The sequence below is a fragment of the Leptodactylus fuscus genome, chromosome 4, assembly GCF_031893055.1.
Source record: "Leptodactylus fuscus isolate aLepFus1 chromosome 4, aLepFus1.hap2, whole genome shotgun sequence".
Lineage (NCBI taxonomy): Eukaryota > Metazoa > Chordata > Amphibia > Anura > Leptodactylidae > Leptodactylus > Leptodactylus fuscus.
In genome coordinates this window covers 74184583-74208149 of record NC_134268.1, presented here as the reverse complement: position 1 = coordinate 74208149, position 23567 = coordinate 74184583, and the positions used below count along the sequence as shown (strand labels likewise).

Genomic DNA, 23567 nt, shown 5'->3' with positions numbered 1-23567 from the left:
CCCCAGCAAGTTATCCGTGTCAGGTTAAACTTAACTATATCTGTACATGTACTTAAAACACCAAGTACAACATTATGCGAATTCCAGGCCATAGATTTGGTTAATAAAACACAAAATGTGTTAAATACTATACAGTTAGTTATGGTATAAAACCACATAGGCACTATACCACTGTGACTATAGCCCTAGAACATTACAAATGTTAACCTGCTGTATATAAATTCAATCTCTTTTTATTAGAATAGACCCTCAGCTATCAGGTAATCCATGGGGGTACAGGTCAGCAAGTGTTCAGTTTCCCTGCAGCGCCACCACAGGAGAAATGAAGTACTGACCTGTTCAAAATCAATGGGCTGTCTGTGTAACACATGTGTGTGCCAAGTGTTTTGTACCTGCTCTCTAGTAGGGTATATGTCTAAACCAGATAGACCCCCTTTTATGACGTCTTAACCAGTATATTTAGTAAAAGTACATCATCTTAAAACTTACAATGCAAGACTCTTTAGGACTTACCTTTTCTACTGCAAAAGTTCGTATTACATATTCAGCAAGTAATTCTGTTTCAATAAGTGTGACTTTAATATCTTTATATATCTCCGTGTCATCTGGCCAGTATTTACAGCATTTCACCTAAGGAAAAAATGGATGAAAGACATGATGAATTTCTAAGACTAACTTTATGAAGAATCACTAGACACATCCCTATAAAAGAAAGCACTTACATAGATTAGAAAACTTAAGGATCAAAGGTTACAAAATCTACTAACCAAAAATAACTACATCTAGAAAAAGGTAACCGTAGGTGGTTTACAAAAACCAAACAACCCAGATTAAGGGTGAGTTCACACTGAGTATACGCCAGCTTATTCTGAACGTGTTTTACGTTCAGAATAAGCTGGCGTATACTCAGTGTGAACTCACCCTAACACTGCCATTTATGACCCTTCTAAACAGGGCCAATCCATGGCCATGTTCACCTAGTGGAATATTTATAGAATACTTCCTTACTGCCAATAAGAAAAATCCTGAACCGAATCTGTCAGAAGTCCAATGGACCCATTATAGTGAAATGGATCCACTAATGTCCTCGTGTAACCGCTGTTTTAGTGGTCCAGCACTCCATCATTTGGGTGAAAGAATCAGTTCTGCAGCTAATATTGTTACAAATGTGCCAAAAGTTTTGAATTTTGGAAAATGTTAAACTTTTGGAATTCACCCCCATGAATTGCTCAAAACATTGGCTGCCGTATTACAGATCAGAAGAAGACTGAGAAGAAGGATCAATTTTACATTTAAACCCCTTTTGACATATATCATTATACTTAATAGCATTTAAATATGACACAGTTTTTCTACAATTCTACCCCATTATGAATTTTTTTCAAGCTTTCCAATACAATGTATGGAACATTAAATGCACCCTCACAAAGTACAATTTGATCCACAAAAATTAAGCCCTCATATGGCTCTGTGAAAGGAAAAATAAAAAGTTATTGGAGTAAAAATTGAAAATCAAAAAATGAAAAATGTCTGAGGCAGAAAGGAGTATTCATGTGTTTCTTTTTTTTCCCTATCAGTATGTCTTTCTAGAAAGGGAGGAAATCCACGCAAACACGGGGAGAACATACAAACTCCTTGCAGAGGTTGTTCCTGGCGGGATCCGAACCCAGGACTCCAGTGCTAACCACTGAGTTCACCGTGTTGCCCCTCTTTATCTATGTGTTTCTAAACTTTCTGTTTGCCACCACCTGCTACGATTTCTTTACCCATAGCCATTTATGCTTTGACACTACTAATGTTGTCTTGGTGTTAAAGAGCTTGAAAGGGGTTGGGTCCCGTCCTGGGAGACCTTGTGTCATACACAACTATCAGGACAAGCCGGGCACTTCTGATTTGAAGCAAATTTCATCAGATAAAACTGAATCCGTAGGCTGATTCTACTGAAACAGACCTGAAATGGATTTAGAGAAATTCACTCATTCCTAATATATAACACTTCACTACTTCCGAATATGGTTAGCTTTATCGTGACAGCATGCCTGTTACATGCACATAGCATATTATGTTTTCCTGTATATACTGGCATGTCTGGAATGACAGTACGCCTAAGTGACAGGACCAGGTCTGGAGAACTTCATTGCCAACACTACTAGAATGAGAGAGGTGCTACATAAAAAGATAAGACAAATGATCAAGCTGGTGTCATATACTGAGACCTGATTTATATAAGAATGACAGTACATATACAGATGCATGATAATATGTTACCATTCAGTTATAGCATCACACCATATACTATTGACAATAGTATATGGCGTGATGTTATATCTATTACTGTCAGCTTAAAATTCCATATAATGATTTTGAAGATATTGTAGTGCAATTTTGTCTGTATGGGTGCATATGTCTTAGAATGAGAAATTATATTGTTACCCATTGGAGAATAGAACTGATGTGGATGGATAAAACATTTGTACAACCCTTAGTATTGGACTAGGACCTTGAGTACGTAACCTCTAATACCTAATAACAAAATCATGAATATTCCAGCACAATAAGAAAGGTCAGTTATACGTATTATATTATCCCGTACGTCCTCGGGTCTGTGTGCTTGTACGGAAACATTAGGCTCATACTGTAAATAACTTCAAAGAACATAACAGGAAGCAGCTGCAGGAGGATCAAGAACACGGCCGAGGCAAAACAAAGATGTCTGGAGATCGGGACTGCCAACTGTTTACTTTCAGGTTTTGGCAGATATAAATACAGTTTAACAGGCTGAAGATCTGTTACTAAACGTCTATATGGGAATCATTTACTGTGCTCTTTATCCAGAAAATGTAGATCAAAAATACTTTAAAAACTTATCCTGCCTGCTGTGAAAAATTTTTGCGACAATTTTTTCTATTTTTACACACAATGTGTAAAATTTAAAGGCAAACAGTGTGTAGGGCGATGTATTGTAGCTACAAGTATGATTGGTCCAGTATTTTATATCAATGGAGGAAGAAGGGGCTGCTATACTGTGCAAAAGCCATATATGTAAAAAATATATATATATATATATATATATATATATATATATATATATATATTTGATATAAAAAAACAAAAAACAAAATGTGATTTAGCCAACAGATCATTTTTTGGTGTCACATTCCCTTTAACACATTCATTACCAGACTGTCTAGCTTAAAGGAAATAGCTGCTCTTGAGACTGGCGATTACAGACGGCTCGGGCTGTTCCAGTAACATACTCACCAATTACACTGCACACAGTCTGTTGTTTCTGACATAATTTTTCAAGCCAAAAGAACAATCTTAAAATAGCTGCTCTTTAGGTGCTCAAGCCTAGCGATATTTCATACTTAGAATAAAGTAGGTTATGGATGAAACATTCCTGTCAACAAATCTAGGCTAAAGCTACAACAACAAGAAACCCACTTCATCAAAGCAACATAAAATGCCTTAGATGTCCATCATGACGTGGAGAAAGATAGCTCTGTAATGGAAGCGATTTCCCTCCTTCAACACTCTTAAAAAAAGAAGTGAAGTATTTTCCCAGGTTCTTCTCTGCTGTGTACAGCGCTCCTGGAATTACGAAGACAAATATTTGACTTTTCCAATGTTTTTGGTCGTGCGCCAGTCACCACAACACATCATCTTGTTTACCGCTCAGTTATTACATGGGGATCTTAGAAGGATCTCCTTCACTTATGATGATAGATTCATTCAAAGAAAATAAAACTTTGTGTTCCTTGTTTTCTGATCTGGCTCCTGTCATCACGTTCTCCTCAAGCTCTCATGTTTGTAAAGGAGACGTCAGGATGTGTTCTCCGCTTGGACTGAACGTGATAAACAGTTTATAAATTCTGCGCATATGTTGTTGTTGGCCTAAATTCTGTTATGATAATCCAGGACATGGCGGATTCCTAATTATGTTGTTTAATGATTTAATAAACTTAATGAGAAAAAACATCATCGCACCTAAGACAATTTAGTAAGCTCAAAATAATAGATGACGGAAAGCTAAAACTTTAGCAATTACATGAACACTACTAGGTAACTTCTAGTTCTGTCTCAATTCACTGTTGTAGTAATTAAGACTGGGAAAATAATTGTAAAACAATCGAAAGTCAACTCCATCGATCTGATCCTGCTCATCCCAATTATTTCTATTATTTGCCTCCATGCCATCCTGCCTCACACCGCCATTGGGTAACGGATATGTCACTAACTCTACGCTGTCCAATCAGGATTTGTGAATATGTGAATAACTGACACAAAAATTCAGTGGTGTGGTGTTATATATAAATAGGGGGCAAGGAATATAAGAGGGGAGTGTCTGAAAATAATTATTTATTAATTGTAAACCGGGTAAAAATGTTCAGTTATGATCTTGTGATTTTGTTTTTGGTCCTAGTAGAAAACTCTATCCCCGCTGGTTACAATTTTTCATTTTTTACTATACTTTAATATGCCCCATTAGAGGTGCCTGAGAGTCATTTATATTCTTTCTTATTTATATAGCACCATTAATTCCATGGTGCTGTACATTATTATATTAATTCCAAGAGTTATCTAGAGACTGACTAGAAACTCATTTCCTCTTGGGTTCTATTTTGGTTCCAGGTTCGTTCTGACTCTGGGTTCATGTGAGTAGAATCATCACCTGTCACCAGGGCCGCTTTAACCATAGGGACAACAGTGCAACTGCACAGAGCTCTATGGTAGTAAGAGCATCTTCAACCGCCTCAGATCAAGCAGGACAGTAGCACATTTTGGGTGCTGTCACTCTGTTCCAGGCATCAGGTAGCGATTTCAACTTAATAGAGGTTGAGTACAACAGTGGAACACAGAGCTATCAGTTCTTTGATCTATTATTATTATGTGGGGTGGGCCCTTAATGTTTTAAAACAGCCCTGCCCTGTGTCGATCCTTTTCATGCTCCCCTCTCTTCCATTTTCATACATAGTTAGGGGGCGTTTACACTTGCGCCCTTGTCCGCCCTGTGCCATTCCGCTGGGTCTCCATCCTCAGCGAAACTGGACAGGGGACGGCTTCCCGGCAGTCAGCTTTAAAAACCATTCATTTGAATGGGTTTTAAAACCAAATTGCCAATGTCCGCCTGCAGCCTCTCTGCGGGGAAACTGTTTTTTTTTGGGCCGGACACAAAGTCCAAAGAACAATTCCGGTGTTGGGTGCTTGTTCTGATCACGTGACATGGGGTCAGCACCAGCCTGGAAACCCAAGGTCTGGTTGAAATAGAACTTCATAGAAACTGAGTTTTTAAAGAGTCCCTGGATAACCCCTCCACTTACAGTGACAAGGAACAAGTCCAGTTACTGATGCAGCCTTGCTGAGGTGCGATCAGTTCTCATGAGTGATAGTTTGATTGTCTATGGTTTTTGTAAATTTAGACCAAGCAATGATCATAACAATCACTGAAAAAGGGACAAACAATTTTGACTACATAGAAAGAGCTTTTTTGGGGCATCATCCTGAGCCACAATAGATTATTAACATCTACACAACCAGAGAAAATAGCATGTTTTTGTCTGTCAACCTCCTCGTGTTGGCAGTCCAATATGTTTCCTAAAATATGGCACAATCATAACCTTGCACTTTTTTTTCCATTCAGTCCCTTCACTTTGTCACAAGTTTCAGTAGGACATTGCACAAAAGAGAAACAGAATAATATGTATCAGCTGCGAAAAAGAAAACAGTACATGAATGACAAGGCGAGGATCAATACTGTGTCAGGCTCTTCATTCATAAGACGCCACTAATGTGTTTACTCCTTGGAGTATAAGCCTCTGGTATGAATGAAATCATTTTATCACCTCTTATCAGCGCTGTGCAGGGCAAACTAATAATATCTGGAAATGCCTGAAAGGCTCCGTTTAGGTTTTTAATAAACAGTCACAGTTTAATGAGGTCTTTTCAAAACTGACTTAACATGTTTAGAAATCATTAGCCTAAATTACCAGTGCAAAAGTCTCCTGTGGGAGCCATGCCGATCGCACTGCATGCCGTCTGGCGGGCGAATCAGCGGAAAACTACAAAAGACATTTATGTCTTTACATACAAACAAAAAGAAACATTCATAAAACAAAGCTTACAAGATATAAGCACATTCTAAGTCGCTCATGGGTGGATTATTAAAGAGATAAGAGCACACTTTGGTATTAGCTACCAAGCACACATGCATGGCGGCATTACGAGACATATAGCAGCCCTGCAATGATAGTATAGGTAACAGGTTGCCTTTCTGGGCTGCCCTCGCCAAGTTGTGAAACAAATAAATGCTTACAGACATCAACCCATACTTTGCCAGGACGTGCATTACTTTCGTATGCAGCAACAAAGATGATCTGTAAATGGGATTGGGCACAATGCAGACAGGCTGGAAGAGAAAATGAGCTCAGAAATCAATTTAAATCATTATGCAGATTTAAAGACTGATAGCTGGAGTATGAGATGAGAAGCAGCTTCCAGCACAATTATCAGGAGACATATCTGTTTTCATTGCAATGCTATTACATCGTGCTGGAGCAAAGTACTTTAACTTCTTCAATAGCCCGAGGACACAAAGGTGTAGTCAGAAAATTAAAGTGTTTTTCTTTATGTACAGAAAACAGCTCCTGAGCGGAACTTACTGGAGAAGAAACAGAATCACAACTCGACTAGTTTACACTAAGTTTTACCCATTTCAACTTTATCTTATGTAGAGTAGGCAGACACATACCAGTAATACAGATATGTCCTACCTTACCTGTCTTGGCTGGACATGTCCAGATATCTTTGTCATGCAGTGACCAGCTTTTCAAAATAATATAATTTTGTGACATTGTCTATTTAAAAATGTCTATCCTATGTGTGTCTATAAGTGGCCACACAGATGTGAATTGTCGATTGCATCCTTTTAAGCCCTTTTTGGGCTACTTAGAGCTCACAATGTACATTTTTTTCCCTATCAGTATGTCTTTGGAGTATGGGACGGAAATCCACGCAAACACGGGGAGAACATACAAACTCCTTGCAGATGGTTTTTTTTGCCCTTGGCTGGATTTGAACGAAGGACTCCAGCGCTGCAAGGCTGCAGTGCTAACCACTGAGCCAACATGTGGCCTCCTTTGGCAGTGTATTTTGACGCGGAATCCGCCTCAAAATCTGCTTCAATGGGAGCCGCTTGCTTCTTTTTTTCCGCTAGCTAGTAGTGTAAAAAGAAGCGCGATGCCTTATCTTGCCACGGATTCCACAGCTGACTCAGCTGCGGTGTCTGCGGCACGAGACTTCCTCCTGATGAGGCCCATTCATTCGGTCCTAATCCAGTGCGGAATGCCATGACAGGATGTTGGTGCACTGCATCTGCATTCCATCACGGCTAGCTGCATGATATTTTCACACATGGAATCCATTTTCCGCCATGTGAACATACCCTAAGGTGACTAACGTTTGATACTTAATGTGATTTTGGACCAAAATGTAACTTCATTTAAAAATTTAGCTGTTTTGTGCCTGAAAAACTTTTCTAAATTTTCTGTTCTAGGGAAGTTCAGTCTTTAAAAATCAGTAGGATCAAGAAGGTAACATAGTGACTGGAGGGGGGAAGGGCTGGTCTATCTACACAGAAAATGGAGTGGGGGAGGCAAAAGTCTCTCTATATAGGTCTCTACACTGCTTTCTCTGTCTGTACACTGCACAGATAAGTCTGCAGCTTCCCACAGTTCATTATGAGTTTATTTACTTCTGACTAGCTGCTTTTGTTATTGGCAATGAGATGTTAGTCATAGACAGCAAGCAGTTTACTTATTGTGTTTTTTTTTTTCTGTCAGTGATTTTTTAGCTGTATCATAACCTGTATTTGGAGTCCAGTGTCCCTGGATCTCATATAATATGTTCACTTGGACTTTTCTCAGCTATTTGTTTGCCATCTTAGTTACTCCTGGCAAAATTACATGTGAAGAAAACAACAGTAAAAAGGACTGCTTTGTATTGTATACACCCCTTGCCTTAGGAAAAAATGTAAAATTTTTGCTCCTGCCACAATGGGGCTATTAGCAGGAGAAAAAATGGTAGGACTCTAGATATGAAGGTTTATACAGCCATAGAACAGACTGCCCAGATATTTCACCTTTAGATGAAAACTCAGGTAACTTTTAACTAAATTTCATCTAAGTTAAGTGTGGGCACATCTGTATAATCATACAACCTGAATTATAAGGAATACGTGTCTATTACCCTACATCAAACCTTTCCTCTGCCATTGTGTTACCCCATCACCAGACTTACCTCAGACTACAGAATCTGTACAATAATTTAGCGACAATATACCCCCATACCGGTGCTAAAGTTCCAATCAGGATCATAGGGGGTGAGACATTCCAGCTAAACCTACATTAGGTATATATACCAGAAGAAGCTTTCCAAATATATGACATATTTATCCACCTGAAGGAGGCAAAAAGTATCCCTCGTCTCTGCTGGATTAGTATACAATGGTATACCTTTGTGCACTATAGAACTGCACAGTAGAATAAACTATTGCACGCAAAGGTAAATTGAAAAAAGAGATTTACCACTAAAGATGGCAGCTATTCTACCCAACTCCTCCATAAATATCAGCTCGGTAGAGCGTGTGTGTATTCTGAATAGGGAGAGTTGGAAGGCACTGCCATATATCTCCAGTAGTAGCTTATCCTCCTGAGAAAACAAAGGGATCAGGCGATGTAAACCAACTGCCCTATCCTTATCTCCCCCAATATCTGCCAATGGGAGGATCACATACACATCAAATGGTCTGCAGGTCCTGCCATTATATATATAGATCATACAGACAGCTATGGATACTTCCTGGGTCTTATGAACAGTCGAGTGGGTGGTAACTGTATGGATAAAAGGATTTTCTGTTTCTGGTTAGAAGACTGGAAGGAAATTTAGTGGGTGTAATTGCACCAATTACTCCAGAGAATTATAAGAACATGTAATACTTAGATTGTGTTGAATACAAGCTTCTTATATACCAACAATATTAAATACTGAATATAAAGTAATCTGTTAACAGAAGCTGTGCCAAAGTTTACTTTATAGATATGATAATAGGTATGTGACGTCAACCATATGGAGCAACTGGAAGATAAGAAAACAATGAGGGATAAAAATGAGGGCTCTAACAGGCCGGGCACCCCCAAAAGGTACCCCAAATGGCTCATTTATTTAATTCATTTCTTGGCAGAAACATGACACAGGAAAGTGGTTTAGACGCGGCTTTGGTGGTGATAGACTCTACAAGCAATAATTAGAAACAAACATGAAATCACAAGAATCTTCCTTACCCTGCCGACCTCTACTAGATTGGTCACCATGACTATGCTGGCAGTGTTTTCATGCCACACCATCCTCCAGAAATCATAGACTGTTTCTTGCATTGGACCTGTGCAGGAACATAAAAAGGAACAAAAGTTTAGAATGAAAACAATGTAAAAGAAAGTAAGGTTTTTAATATATCATGACATAAAATTTAGAAGGTAGAGAGATGCTAAAAATGTGAAGCTTGAAAGAGAATATATTCATGAACAGGATTCTCGCAGTGTTACCAGCCGTGCACTGTTATTCCTAGCTAGCGTTCTGGTGGAAGATTTCTCTTTGTATTCCCACTAGATGCACTATTAATAAAGACAAGATAAAGGCTACAACAATGAAGACTGTACTTCTGCTTAATTTACCCATTTGGAAGATCTTATCTACAGCGTCGCTCATACTGTCCTCAATAATTCATTTCACTTTGTAGTTTTGTAGCTGGGCACCCTGCATTTCTGACATAAAGCAAGAGGTCTATTCAACTCAAGGAAGATAGCCCTATAGCCAGTGACCCATCTAGCATCTAGGCACATCACACAACTACCATGGAGTGAGGGGCCCGACACTGAACTCCTCCAGCAGCTTTGAAACATAGATCCACAGTATATTCCTACAACAAACACTAGGAGGAGCTCAGGGCAGAAAGATATTTAGCTGTTTCCATTCATTTTGTTGGTAGCTGCAGTAATTTATATACTGAGCTCCCCCTAGTGGTGGCAGCAGTCAGTCAGTTTCATCAACTAAGCAGGAAATTCATAGCTTCATGTCTAGTGAAAACTATAAAATGTATCTATGCCAGTCAATGGATATAAGTACAAGGAAAGGAAGTATGTTTAGAATGAACACCAGCCGATGTACTTATAACCTGACCGTTCCATTTCTTTTGACCCAAAAATCTAAAAAGTGTTGTGTGAAGTTTTCTATTGAAAAATTCTTGGCTTTCAGTAAAAAAAAAAAAAAACCAAAAAACAAAACTGGGAAGGGGAGCAACATACAAAATTTTGTTATATGGCCCTATGATAACTGTATATGGTCCTGAGAGCAGACAAAGCGTCATATTCATAAGGATGCAAGCTCCTAAGATTAGACTAGTCCACTTCACATAAACAGGTGGGTACACAAAGCAGCAGAAAGCAAATCCAAGGAAAATGAATCCATGTAGGAATTGAGAAATTATTATACTCATGTTTCCTCGCAAGCTGTAACTCTCTCTCTCTCTATATATATATTTTATACTCAAATCTCATAATTAAATATAGGAGATGAAAACAGAACAAACTGCACATGTATATTGGTGAATAATCCCAACCCCAGCAATTGTAATGCTCTATACGCATCATGTGGCATATACCAGACATATTGGCTGCATATAAATAACTGTATGCCATACATCAGCTACTGACTTCCATAGTATAAATTTTTTTTCGGATGCCCTTGTATTGAAATTTGGCTAGTTGGCTATGCTTTTCAGTTTTTTCAATGTTGCATAGAGTTTTATAAGAGAACAGCAAAAATTCATATTCAGTGGGGAGTCTACCAATGCTCCAAACTACTACGCCCCACACTGCTCTAATAAATTTCTCTTGAGTGACGGGGCCAGAGAGCCATGCTGAAGTTCTCATCTTTGCACTGACATATTACAGCAGTGTGGATCATGGTAGCTTGCAGCAAGGGAGCCACCCTCGGTGCTCCAGACTGATCGCTTGCATAATGTGAAAAAATGAATATCTCTGCAGCAAAGGCATGAATTTTCATGGGAAAAAAAGGTGTTACATTCAGGTGAGCCTGACCTATCTAACTGTGTTGCTGGTTAGAAATACCGTATTTTTCGGACTATAAGACGCACTGGACTATAAGACACACCTAGGTTTTAGAGGAGAAAAATAGGGAAAAAACAATTTCAAGCAAATATGGGAGTTGTAGTTTTGCAACGGCTGCAAGGCCACATTGACAGGTGACCCTGCAGCTGTATGGAGATGTATAGGGCGTCTTTTATGTGGGGCCAGATGTACTTTTTAATTATACCATTTTGGGAAATGTCTATTGCTTAGATCACCTTTTATTTAAATCAGAGGCAGAACGGTGAGAAAAACCCGGTGGTTTAGCACTTTTGATTTTGACGCTTACCGTACAGGAAAAATATTAGTAGACTGGGCATTTTCGTATATATATATATATATATATATATATATATATATATATATATATATTTTTTTTAAAGTAATGTTATACTTTTATATGTATTCTAGGGAAAGGAGGTGAACTTTTATTTATGTTATTTTTTTATTATATATATATATATTTTTTTTTAACTATTTTATTAGCGCCCCCTAGGGGGCTTGAACCTGCAATCATTTGATTGCAAGTCCCATAGACGGCAATAGTAATATAGCGATGACAGGCCTGGGAGCCTTAGGTAGGCTCCCGGCTGTCACCGGAACAGGTTGGCTCCTGCAAGCTCGCCGCACAGGAGCTGGCTGGCCTGCAACTGTAAAGGTATGGGGCCAGTGGGGACCGGCCCCGGGTATAACTTTTTTTTTTTTTTTTTTTGGGGGGGTGGGCACATCTCCTGAAATCCTTTAATGCTCCATGCACACAACCCTGTACTTTGTCAGTGTGCTGTGTTTTTCATTGCTAGCACTTTGATCCATTCATTTCTATGGCCACATACACACGCCTGAGCTGTTTTGTTTTGTGACCCGGGCTCACTCATAGGAATGGAGCAGCACACAGACGTCATACATGTGCTCTCCATGCTCGATCACAGCCAGGCCACATGCACAATGCACCCACAGTGTAGCATAGCCCTATTCAAGTGAATAGCTTTGGCAGTAGCTGCTGTGTAGAGAATATGTAGAAGGTGGTGCAGTGCTGGATTCACCCTCTTCATTGTCTGTACCAGTGGAGTCCTAGAGGTTAGAACTAGAGATGAGCGAACACTAAAATGTTCGAGGTTCGAAATTCGATTCGAACAGCCGCTCAATGTTCGTGTGTTCGAACGGGTTTCGAACCCCATTATAGTCTATGGGGAACAGATACTCGTTAAGGGGGAAACCCAAATCCGTGTCTGGAGGGTCACCAAGTCCACTATGACACCACAGGAAATGATGCCAACACCTCTGGAATGACACTGGGACAGCAGGGGAAGCATGTCTGGGGGCATCTAACACACCAAAGACCCTCTATTACCCCAACATCACTGCCTAACAACTACACACTTTACACACTCAATACCACCTCTCTGACAGTAGGAAAACACCTTGAAACATGTGTATTTGGCACTTGCAGTGAGGAGAGCTTGTCACCAGCAGTGAATTTGGCCCTTGTAGTAAGTTGAGGTTGGCACCAACATTTGTTTTGAAAATCAGGGTGGATTGAGCCTCTAACCAGCAGAGTTTGGGCAAATTCATGGTGGAGGGAGCCTCTAAAAACCCCAGTTTGGACCAATTCATGGTGGTGGGAGCCTCTAAACAGCCCAGTTTGGGCAAATTCATGGTGGAGGGAGCCTCTAAAAACCCCAGTTTGGACCAATTCATGGTGGAGGGAGCCTGTAAACAGCCCAGTTTGGACCAATTCATGGTGGAGGGAGCCTCTAAAAACCCCAGTTTGGACCAAGTCATGGTGGAGGGAGCCTCTAAACAGCCCAGTTTGGACCAATTCATGGTGGAGGGAGCCTCTAAAAACCCCAGTTTGGACCAATTCATGGTGGAGGGAGCCTCTAAACAGCCCAGTTTGGGCAAATTCATGGTGGAGGGAGCCTCTAAAAACCCCCAGTTTGGACCAATTCATGGTGGAGGGAGCCTCTAAAAACCCCAGTTTGGACCAATTCATGGTGGAGGGAGCCTCTAAACAGCCCAGTTTGGGCAAATTCATGGTGGAGGGAGCCTCTAAACAGCCCAGTTTGGGCAAATTCATGGTGGAGGGAGCCTCTAAAAACCCCAGTTTGGACCAATTCATGGTGGAGGGAGCCTCTAAAAACCCCAGTTTGGACCAATTCATGGTGGAGGGAGCCTCTAAAAACCCCAGTTTGGACCAATTCATGATGGAGGGAGCCTCTAAACAGCCCAGTTTGGGCAAATTCATGGTGGAGGGAGCCTCTAAAAAAACCCAGTTTGGACCAATTCATGGTGGAGGGAGCCTCTAAAAACCCCAGTTTGGACCAATTCATGGTGGAGGGAGCCTCTAAAAACCCCAGTTTGGACCAATTCATGGTGGAGGGAGCCTCTAAACAGCTCAGTTTGAACAAATTCATGGTGGAGGGAGCCTCTAAAAACCCCAGTTTGGACCAATTCATGGTGGAGGGAGCCTCTAAACAGCCCAGTTTGGACCAATTCATGGTGGAGGGAGCCTCTAAAAACCCCAGTTTGGACCAATTCATGGTGGAGGGAGCCTCTAAACAGCCCAGTTTGGGCAAATTCATGGTGGAGGGAGCCTCTAAACAGCCCAGTTTGGGCAAATTCATGGTGGAGGGAGCCTCTAAAAACCCCAGTTTGGACCAATTCATGGTGGAGGGACCCTCTAAAAACCCCAGTTTGGACCAATTCATGGTGCAGGGAGCCTCTAAAAACCCCAGTTTGGACCAATTCATGATGGAGGGAGCCTCTAAACAGCCCAGTTTGGGCAAATTCATGGTGGAGGGAGCCTCTAAAAAACCCCAGTCTGGACCAATTCATGGTGGAGGGAGCCTCTAAAAACCCCAGTTTGGACCAATTCATGGTGGAGGGAGCCTCTAAAAACCCCAGTTTGGACCAATTCATGGTGGAGGGAGCCTCTAAACAGCTCAGTTTGAACAAATTCATGGTGGAGGTAGCCTCTAAAAACCCCAGTTTGGACCAATTCATGGTGGAGGGAGCCTCTAAACAGCCCAGTTTGGACCAATTCATGGTGGAGGGAGCCTCTAAAAACCCCAATTTGGACCAATTCATGGTGGAGGGAGCCTCTAAACAGCCCAGTTTGGACCAATTCATGGTGGAGGGAGCCTCTAAAAACCCCAGTTTGGACCAATTCATGGTGGAGGGAGCCTCTAAACAGCCCAGTTTGGGCAAATTCATGGTGGAGGGAGCCTCTAAACAGCCCAGTTTGGGCAAATTCATGGTGGAGGGAGCCTCTAAAAACCCCCAGTTTGGACCAATTCATGGTGGAGGGAGCCTCTAAAAACCCCAGTTTGGACCAATTCATGGTGGAGGGAGCCTCTAAACAGCCCAGTTTGGGCAAATTCATGGTGGAGGGAGCCTCGAAACAGCCCAGTTTGGACCAATTCATGGTGGAGGGAGCCTATAAACTGCCCAGTTTGGACCAATTCATGGTGGAGGGAGCCTCTAAACAGCTCAGTTTGAACAAATTCATGGTGGAGGTAGCCTCTAAACAGCTCAGTTTGAACAAATTCATGGTGGAGGTAGCCTCTAAAAACCCCAGTTTGGACCAATTCATGGTGGAGGGAGCCTCTAAACAGCCCAGTTTGGACCAATTCATGGTGGAGGGAGCCTCTAAAAACCCCAGTTTGGACCAATTCATGGTGGAGGGAGCCTCTAAACAGCCCAGTTTGGGCAAATTCATGGTGGAGGGAGCCTCTAAACAGCCCAGTTTGGGCAAATTCATGGTGGAGGGAGCCTCTAAAAACCCCAGTTTGGACCAATTCATGGTGGAGGGAGCCTCTAAAAACCCCAGTTTGGACCAATTCATGGTGCAGGGAGCCTCTAAAAACCCCAGTTTGGACCAATTCATGATGGAGGGAGCCTCTAAACAGCCCAGTTTGGGCAAATTCATGGTGGAGGGAGCCTCTAAAAAACCCCAGTCTGGACCAATTCATGGTGGAGGGAGCCTCTAAAAACCCCAGTTTGGACCAATTCATGGTGGAGGGAGCCTCTAAAAACCCCAGTTTGGACCAATTCATGGTGGAGGGAGCCTCTAAACAGCTCAGTTTGAACAAATTCATGGTGGAGGTAGCCTCTAAAAACCCCAGTTTGGACCAATTCATGGTGGAGGGAGCCTCTAAACAGCCCAGTTTGGACCAATTCATGGTGGAGGGAGCCTCTAAAAACCCCAATTTGGACCAATTCATGGTGGAGGGAGCCTCTAAACAGCCCAGTTTGGACCAATTCATGGTGGAGGGAGCCTCTAAAAACCCCAGTTTGGACCAATTCATGGTGGAGGGAGCCTCTAAACAGCCCAGTTTGGGCAAATTCATGGTGGAGGGAGCCTCTAAACAGCCCAGTTTGGGCAAATTCATGGTGGAGGGAGCCTCTAAAAACCCCCAGTTTGGACCAATTCATGGTGGAGGGAGCCTCTAAAAACCCCAGTTTGGACCAATTCATGGTGGAGGGAGCCTCTAAACAGCCCAGTTTGGGCAAATTCATGGTGGAGGGAGCCTCGAAACAGCCCAGTTTGGACCAATTCATGGTGGAGGGAGCCTATAAACTGCCCAGTTTGGACCAATTCATGGTGGAGGGAGCCTCTAAACAGCCCAGTTTGGACCAATTCATGGTGGAGGGAGCCTCTAAAACCCCCAGTTTGGACCAATTCATGGTGGAGGGAGCCTCTAAACAGCCCAGTTTGGGCAAATTCATGGTGGAGGGAGCCTCTAACCAGCCCAGTTTGGACCAATTCATGGTGGAGGGAGCCTCTAAAACCCCCAGTTTGGACCAATTCATGGTGGAGGGAGCCTCTAACCAGCAGAGTTGGTGGAAATCAGGGTGGAGGGAGCCTCTAACCAGCAGAGTTGGTGGAAATCAGGGTGGAGGGAGCCTAGTATTAGCAGAATTGTGCAACGCTTATGGTGGATGAGTATGAGGATGCGGAGGAATTGGAGAGGTTGAGTACAGACATGGAGTTTCATGTTGGGGTGCTTTACACAGGTGGGCCCAAAAATGAAGGCTCTATCCAGTGGTGGTTCATTTTTATCAAAGTGAGCCGGTCGGCACTCTCAGCTGACAGATGGGTGCGCTTGTCAGTGATGATGCCACCGGCTGCACTGAACACCCTCTCAGATAGAACGCTGGCGGCAGGACAGGACAGCACCTCCAAGGCATATAGGGCAAGTTCAAGCCACAGGTCCAACTTCGACACCCAATACGTGTAGGGCGCAGAGGGGTCGGAGAGGACAGGGCTGTGGTCGGAAAGGTATTCCCGCAACATGCGCCTATACTTCTCACGCCTGGTGACACTAGGACCCTCCGTGGCGGCACTTTGGCGAGGGGGTGCCATCAAGGTGTCCCAGACCTTAGACAGTGTGCCCCTCGTTTGTGTGGACCGGTGAGAACTTGGTTGCCTACTGGAGGAACTGCCCTCCCTGCCGCAAACGTCACATGCTGGAAACATCTCCATCATATTCTGCACCAATTGCCTGTGGCAAGCATTGATGCGATTGGCCCTCCCGTCTACCGGAATAAAAGACGAGATGTTGTTTTTATACCGGGGGTCAAGGATAGCAAAGATCCAGTACTGGTTGTCCTCCATGATTTTGACAATACGCTTGTCGCTTGTAAAGCACCCCAACATGAACTCAGCCATGTCTGCCACAGTGTTAGTTGGCATGACTCCTCTGGCCCCACCGGAAAGTTCAATCTCCATTTCCTCCTCATCCTCCATGTCTACCCATCCGCGCTGCAACAATGGGACGATTCGAAGTTGCCCGGAAGCCTCCTGTATCACCATCACATCATCGGACAACTCTTCTTCCTCCTCCTCCTCCTCCTCCTCCTCCTCCTCCATTAAACGCAGTGAAGCGGACAGATGTGTGGACCTACTCTCCAGCTGTGACGGATCGGATGCTATCCCTAACTCCTCTGTGTGATCTGAGTTATCCCTGATGTCAATCAGGGATTCTCTCAGAACACACAAGAGAGGGATTGTAAGGCTCACCATCGCATCCTCAGAGCTCACCCTCCTTGTGGACTCCTCAAAGACCCGTAGGATGTCACAAAGGTCTCTCATCCATGGCCACTCATGGATGTGAAACTGAGGCAGCTGACTTTGTGGCACCCTAGGGTTTTGTAGCTGGTATTCCATCAAAGGTCTCTGCTGCTCAACCACTCTATTCAACATCTGAAACGTTGAGTTCCAGCGTGTGGGGACGTCGCACAAAAGCCGGTGTTGTGGCACATGCAGGCGTTGCTGGAGAGATTTTAAGCTAGCAGCGGCTACTGTCGACTTGCGAAAGTGGGCGCACATGCGCCTCACTTTCACCAGTAGCTCTGGAACATTGGGGTAGCTCTTTAGGAAACGTTGCACCACTAGGTTGAAGACGTGGGCCAGGCATGGAACATGTTGGAGTCCAGCAAGCTCCAGAGCTGCTACCAGGTTCCGGCCGTTATCACAAACGACCATGCCTGGGCCCAGGTGCAGCGGCTCAAACCATATTGCCGTCTCATCGAGGAGGGCATCCCTCACCTCGGAGGCAGTGTGCTGTCTGTCCCCCAAGCTGATCAGCTTCAGCACAGCCTGCTGACGTCTACCAACGCCAGTGCTGCAACGTTTCCAACTCGTAGCTGGGGTCAATCTAACAGCGGAGGAGGAGGCGGTGGCGGAGGAGGAGGCGGTAGAGGAGGAGGAGGAGGGGGGTGTTCTTCTCGTGTCCCTGCCAGGAATGTTAGGCGGGGAGACGAGGTACACCGGGCCAGTTTGGGAAGCAGTCCCAGCCTCAACTACATTCACCCAGTGTGCCGTCAGTGAAATGTAGCGTCCCTGTCCGCATGCACTTGTCCACGCGTCGGTGGTCAAGTGGACCTTTGTGCAAAGCGCGGAACTAAGGGCCCGCCTGATGTTGAGTGACACGTGCTGGTGCAAGGCGGGGACGGCACACCGGGAGAAGTAGTGACGGCTAGGGACGGCATAGCGAGGTGCCGCAGTTGCCATCAGGTCCAGGAAGGCGGGAGTTTCAACAAGCCGGAACGCCAACATCTCCTGGGCCAGCAGTTTAGCGATGTTGGCGTTCAAGGCTTGCGCGTGTGGGTGGTTAGCAGTGTATTTCTGCCGCCGCTCCAATGTCTGAGAGATGGTGGGTTGTTGTAAAGAAGCGCCTGATGGTGCCTTTGATGGTGCAGGAGAAGGAGATAAGACAGGAACAGGGGAGGATGAGGGAGAAGTCAACAAAGTGGCGGAGGCAGATGAAGTGGTGTCCTGGCTCGTCCTCTGGAGTGCATCGCCAGCACAGTCAGCAGTGGCAGAGGCAGTGGCAGAGGCAGTGGCGTGAACGGCAGGCGGCCTTTGTCCTGCCGTTGCTGCCTGCCACTGATTCCAGTGCTTGGATTCCAAATGACGGCGCATTGAAGTGGTGGACAGGTTGCTCTTCTCAGAGCCCCTAATCAATTTCGAGAGGCAAATTGTGCAGACAACACTATATCTGTCCTCGGCGCATTCCTTGAAAAAACTCCACACCTTCGAGAAAAGTGCCCTCGAGGTGGGAGTTTTTCGGGGCTGGGTACGAACTGGAACATCTTGGGAGATTCCGGGTGTGGCCTGGCTTCGCCTAAGCTGCTGACCTCTGCCTCTGCCTCTAGCTACCCTTTTTGGTGCTGCACCTGCCTCAACATCCACACAACTTTCCCCGCTTGACATCCCCCCTGTCCAGGTCGGGTCAGTGTCCTCATCATCCACCACTTCCTCTTCCAACTCCTGTCTCATCTCCTCCTCCCGCACAATGCGCCGGTCAACTGGATGCCCTGACGGCAACTGCGTCACATCATCGTCGATGAGGGTGGGTTGCTGGTCATCCACCACCAAATTGAACGGAGATGGAGGAGACTCTAGTGTTTGAGCATCTGGACACAGATGCTCCTCTGTTAGGTTCGTGGAATCGTGACGTGGAGAGGCAGGTTGAGGGACAATGAAAGGAGCGGAGAACAGCTCTGGGGAGCAGGGACAGTTGGGGTTATTGTTCTGTGAAGCTTGGGAATTTTGGGAGGAAGGAGGACAAGACTGTTGGGTAATAGGAGGAGAGGAGGCAGAGTCTGACTGGCTGCTGGACAATGTGCTGTAAGCGTTCTCTGACAGCCATTGCAAGACCTGTTCCTGGTTCTCGGGCCTACTAAGGTTTGTACCCTGCAGTTTAGTTAATGTGGCAAGCAACCCTGGCACTGTGGAGTGGCGCAATGCTTGCTGCCCCACAGGAGTAGGCACGGGACGCCCTGTGGCTTCACTGCTACCTTGCTCCCCAGAACCATTCCCCCGACCTCGCCCACGGCCTCGTCCACGTCCCTTTCCGGGAGCCTTGCGCATTTTGAATTCCCAGTTAGAAATTGGCACTATATACCAGTAGCAAAAATTGTGGGTGCACGTAACCCCAATATATTCTTTGAATTCCCAGTCAGACAATGGCACTATATACCAGTAGCAAGAAATGAGGGTATTTATAACCCCAATATATTCTTTCAATTCCCAGTCAGAAACTGGCACTATATGGCAGTAGAAAGAAATGAGGGTATTTGTAACCCCAATATATTCTTTGAATTCCCAGTCAGACAATGGCACTATATACCAGTATCAAGAAATGAGGGTATTTGTAACCCCAATATATTCTTTGAATTCCCAGTCAGACAATGGCACTATATACCAGTAGCAAAAATTGTGGGTGCACGTAACCCCAATATATTCTTTGAATTCCCAGTCAGAAACTGGCACTATATGGCAGTAGCAAGAAATGAGGGTATTTGTAACCCCAATATATTCTTTGAATTCCCAGTCAGACAATGGCACTATATACCAGTAGCAAGAAATGAGGGTATTTATAACCCCAATATATTCTTTGAATTCCCAGTCAGACAATGGCACTATATACCAGTAGCAAGAAATGAGGGTATTTATAACTCCAATATATTCTTTGAATTACCAGTCAGAAACTGGCACTATATGGCAGTAGCAAGAAATGAGGGTATTTGTAACCCCAATATATTCTTTGAATTCCCAGTCAGACAATGGCACTATATACCAGTAGCAAAAATTGTGGGTGCACGTAACCCCAATATATTCTTTGAATTACCAGTCAGAAACTGGCACTATATGGCAGTAGCAAGAAATGAGGGTATTTGTAACCCCAATATATTCTTTGAATTCCCAGTCAGACAATGGCACTATATACCAGTAGCAAGAAATGAGGGTATTTGTAACCCCAATATATTCTTTGAATTCCCAGTCAGACAATGGCACTATATACCAGTAGCAAAAATTGTGGGTGCACGTAACCCCAATATATTCTTTGAATTCCCAGTTAGACAATGGCACTATATACCAGTAGCAAAAATTGTGGGTGCACGTAACCCCAATATATTCTTTGAATTACCAGTCAGAAACTGGCACTATATGGCAGTAGCAAGAAATGAGGGTATTTGTAACCCCAATATATTCTTTGAATTCCCAGTCAGACAATGGCACTATATACCAGTAGCAAGAAATGAGGGTATTTATAAACCCAATATATTCTTTGAATTCCCAGTCAGACAATGGCACTATATACCAGTAGCAAGAAATGAGGGTATTTATAACCCCAATATATTCTTTGAATTACCAGTCAGAAACTGGCACTATATGGCAGTAGCAAGAAATGAGGGTATTTGTAACCCCAATATATTCTTTGAATTCCCAGTCAGACAATGGCACTATATACCAGTAGCAAAAATTGTGGGTGCACGTAACCCCAATATATTCTTTGAATTACCAGTCAGACAATGGCACTATATACCAGTAGCAAGAAATGAGGGTATTTATAACCCCAATATATTCTTTGAATTCCCAGTCAGACAATGGCACTATATACCAGTAGCAAGAAATGAGGGTATTTGTAACCCCAATATATTCTTTGAATTCCCAGTCAGACAATGGCACTATATACCAGTAGCAAGAAATGAGGGTATTTATAACCCCAATATATTCTTTGAATTCCCAGTCAGACAATGGCACTATATACCAGTAGCAAGAAATGAGGGTATTTATAACCCCAATATATTCTTTGAATTACCAGTCAGAAACTGGCACTATATGGCAGTAGCAAGAAATGAGGGTATTTGTAACCCCAATATATTCTTTGACTTCCCAGTCAGACAATGGAACTATATACCAGTAGCAAGAAATGAGGGTATTTATAACCCCAATATATTCTTTGAATTCCCAGTCAGACAATGGCACTATATGGCAGTAGCAAGAAATGAGGGTATTTATAACCCCAATATATTCTTTGAATTACCAGTCAGAAACTGGCACTATATGGCAGTAGCAAGAAATGAGGGTATTTGTAACCCCAATATATTCTTTGAATTCCCAGTCAGACAATGGAACTATATACCAGTAGCAAGAAATGAGGGTATTTATAACCCCAATATATTCTTTGAATTCCCAGTCAGACAATGGCACTATATGGCAGTAGCAAGAAATGAGGGTATTTGTAACCCCAATATATTCTTTGAATTCCCAGTCAGACAATGGCACTATATACCAGTAGCAAACATTGTGGGTGCACGTAACCCCAATATATTCTTTGAATTCCCAGTCAGACAATGGCACTATATACCAGTAGCAAGAAATGAGGGTATTTATAACCCCAATATATTCTTTGAATTCCCAGTCAGACAATGGCACTATATACCAGTAGCAAGAAATGAGGGTATTTATAACCCCAATATATTCTTTGAATTCCCAGTCAGACAATGGCACTATATACCAGTAGCAAAAATTGTGGGTGCACGTAACCCCAATATATTCTTTGAATTACCAGTCAGAAACTGGCACTATATGGCAGTAGCAAGAAATGAGGGTATTTGTAACCCCAATATATTCTTTGAATTCCCAGTCAGACAATGGCACTATATACCAGTAGCAAGAAATGAGGGTATTTGTAACCCCAATATATTCTTTGAATTCCCAGTCAGACAATGGCACTATATACCAGTAGCAAAAATTGTGGGTGCACGTAACCCCAATATATTCTTTGAATTCCCAGTCAGACAATGGCACTATATACCAGTAGCAAAAATTGTGGGTGCACGTAACCCCAATATATTCTTTGAATTCCCAGTGAGACAATGGCACTATATACCAGTAGCAAAAATTGTGGGTGCACGTAACCCCAATATATTCTTTGAATTCCCAGTCAGACAATGGCACTATATACCAGTAGCAAAAATTGTGGGTGCACGTAACCCCAATATATTCTTTGAATTCCCAGTCAGACAATGGCACTATATGGCAGTAGCAAAAATTGTGGGTGCACGTAACCCCAATATATTCTTTGAATTCCCAGTCAGACAATGGCACTATATGGCAGTAGCAAAAATTGTGGGTGCACGTAACCCCAATATATTCTTTGAATTCCCAGTCAGACAATGGCACTATATACCAGTAGCAAAAATAGTGGGTGTATATAGCCCCAATTCTATTGCTAGGGGACTTGCAGGGTATTTCTGAGGTGAAGGTGGGGGGGCACACCGTTGGAACGGGGATTTGGGGTGTATATATGGGGTATACGGGAATACACTGTCAGTGTGTTCCATTCAGGATCCTGGGAAAGCTGGGTTGCGGCGATTGAGCCCGTCAGTGCCACGTTACACTGACAAGCTTCTCCCTGGAATTGAAGTTATATGTAAGCCCAATATATTCTTTGAATTCCCAGTGAGACAATGGCACTATATAGCAGTAGCAAAAATAGTGGGTGTATATAGCCCCAATTCTATTGCTAGGGGACTTGCAGGGTATTTCTGGGGTGAAGGTGGGGGGGCACACCGTTGGAACGGGTATCGGGGGTATATATCGGGTATACGGGAATACACTGTCAGTGTATTCCATTCAGGATCCGCGGAAAGCTGGGTTGCGGCGATTGAGCCCGTCAGTGCCACGTTACACTGACAAGCTTCTCCCTGGAATTTAGCTCTTATAAGAGCTGTTGGTTGTCTTCTCCTTCCTATCCTAGCCTGTCCCTGCCTACCCAGAATCTAACCCCTAGCTAACTGGACGGAAACCTCCGTCCCCGGTGAATTGCAAGCTCAGAATGACGCGAAGCTGGGCGTCGCTGTTCTTTTAAATTAGAGGTCACATGTTTTCGGCAGCCAATGGGTTTTGCCTACTTTTTTCAACGTCACCGGTGTCGTAGTTCCTGTCCCACCTACCCTACGCTGTTATTGGAGCAAAAAAGGTGCCAGGGAAGGTGGGAGGGGAATCGAGTAATGGCGCACTTTACCACGCGGTGTTCGATTCGATTCGAACATGCCAAACAGCCTAAT

General features: G+C 43.5%; 1 protein-coding gene across 8 annotated transcripts in view; it reads right to left on the bottom strand.

Annotated features, from left to right (window-relative positions):
* The window catches only part of PTPRM (protein tyrosine phosphatase receptor type M), a 568788-nt gene that overhangs the window by 24129 nt on the left and 521092 nt on the right, over nucleotides 1–23567 (bottom strand). For all 8 annotated transcript variants that reach the window (XM_075270676.1, XM_075270675.1, XM_075270678.1 and 5 more), the window contains 2 exons: nucleotides 9339–9436; nucleotides 514–630 (listed from right to left, as the gene is read on the bottom strand). In XM_075270676.1, coding sequence (XP_075126777.1) covers nucleotides 514–630; nucleotides 9339–9436 — 215 coding nt within the window. The remainder of the gene's footprint in view (nucleotides 1–513; nucleotides 631–9338; nucleotides 9437–23567) is intronic.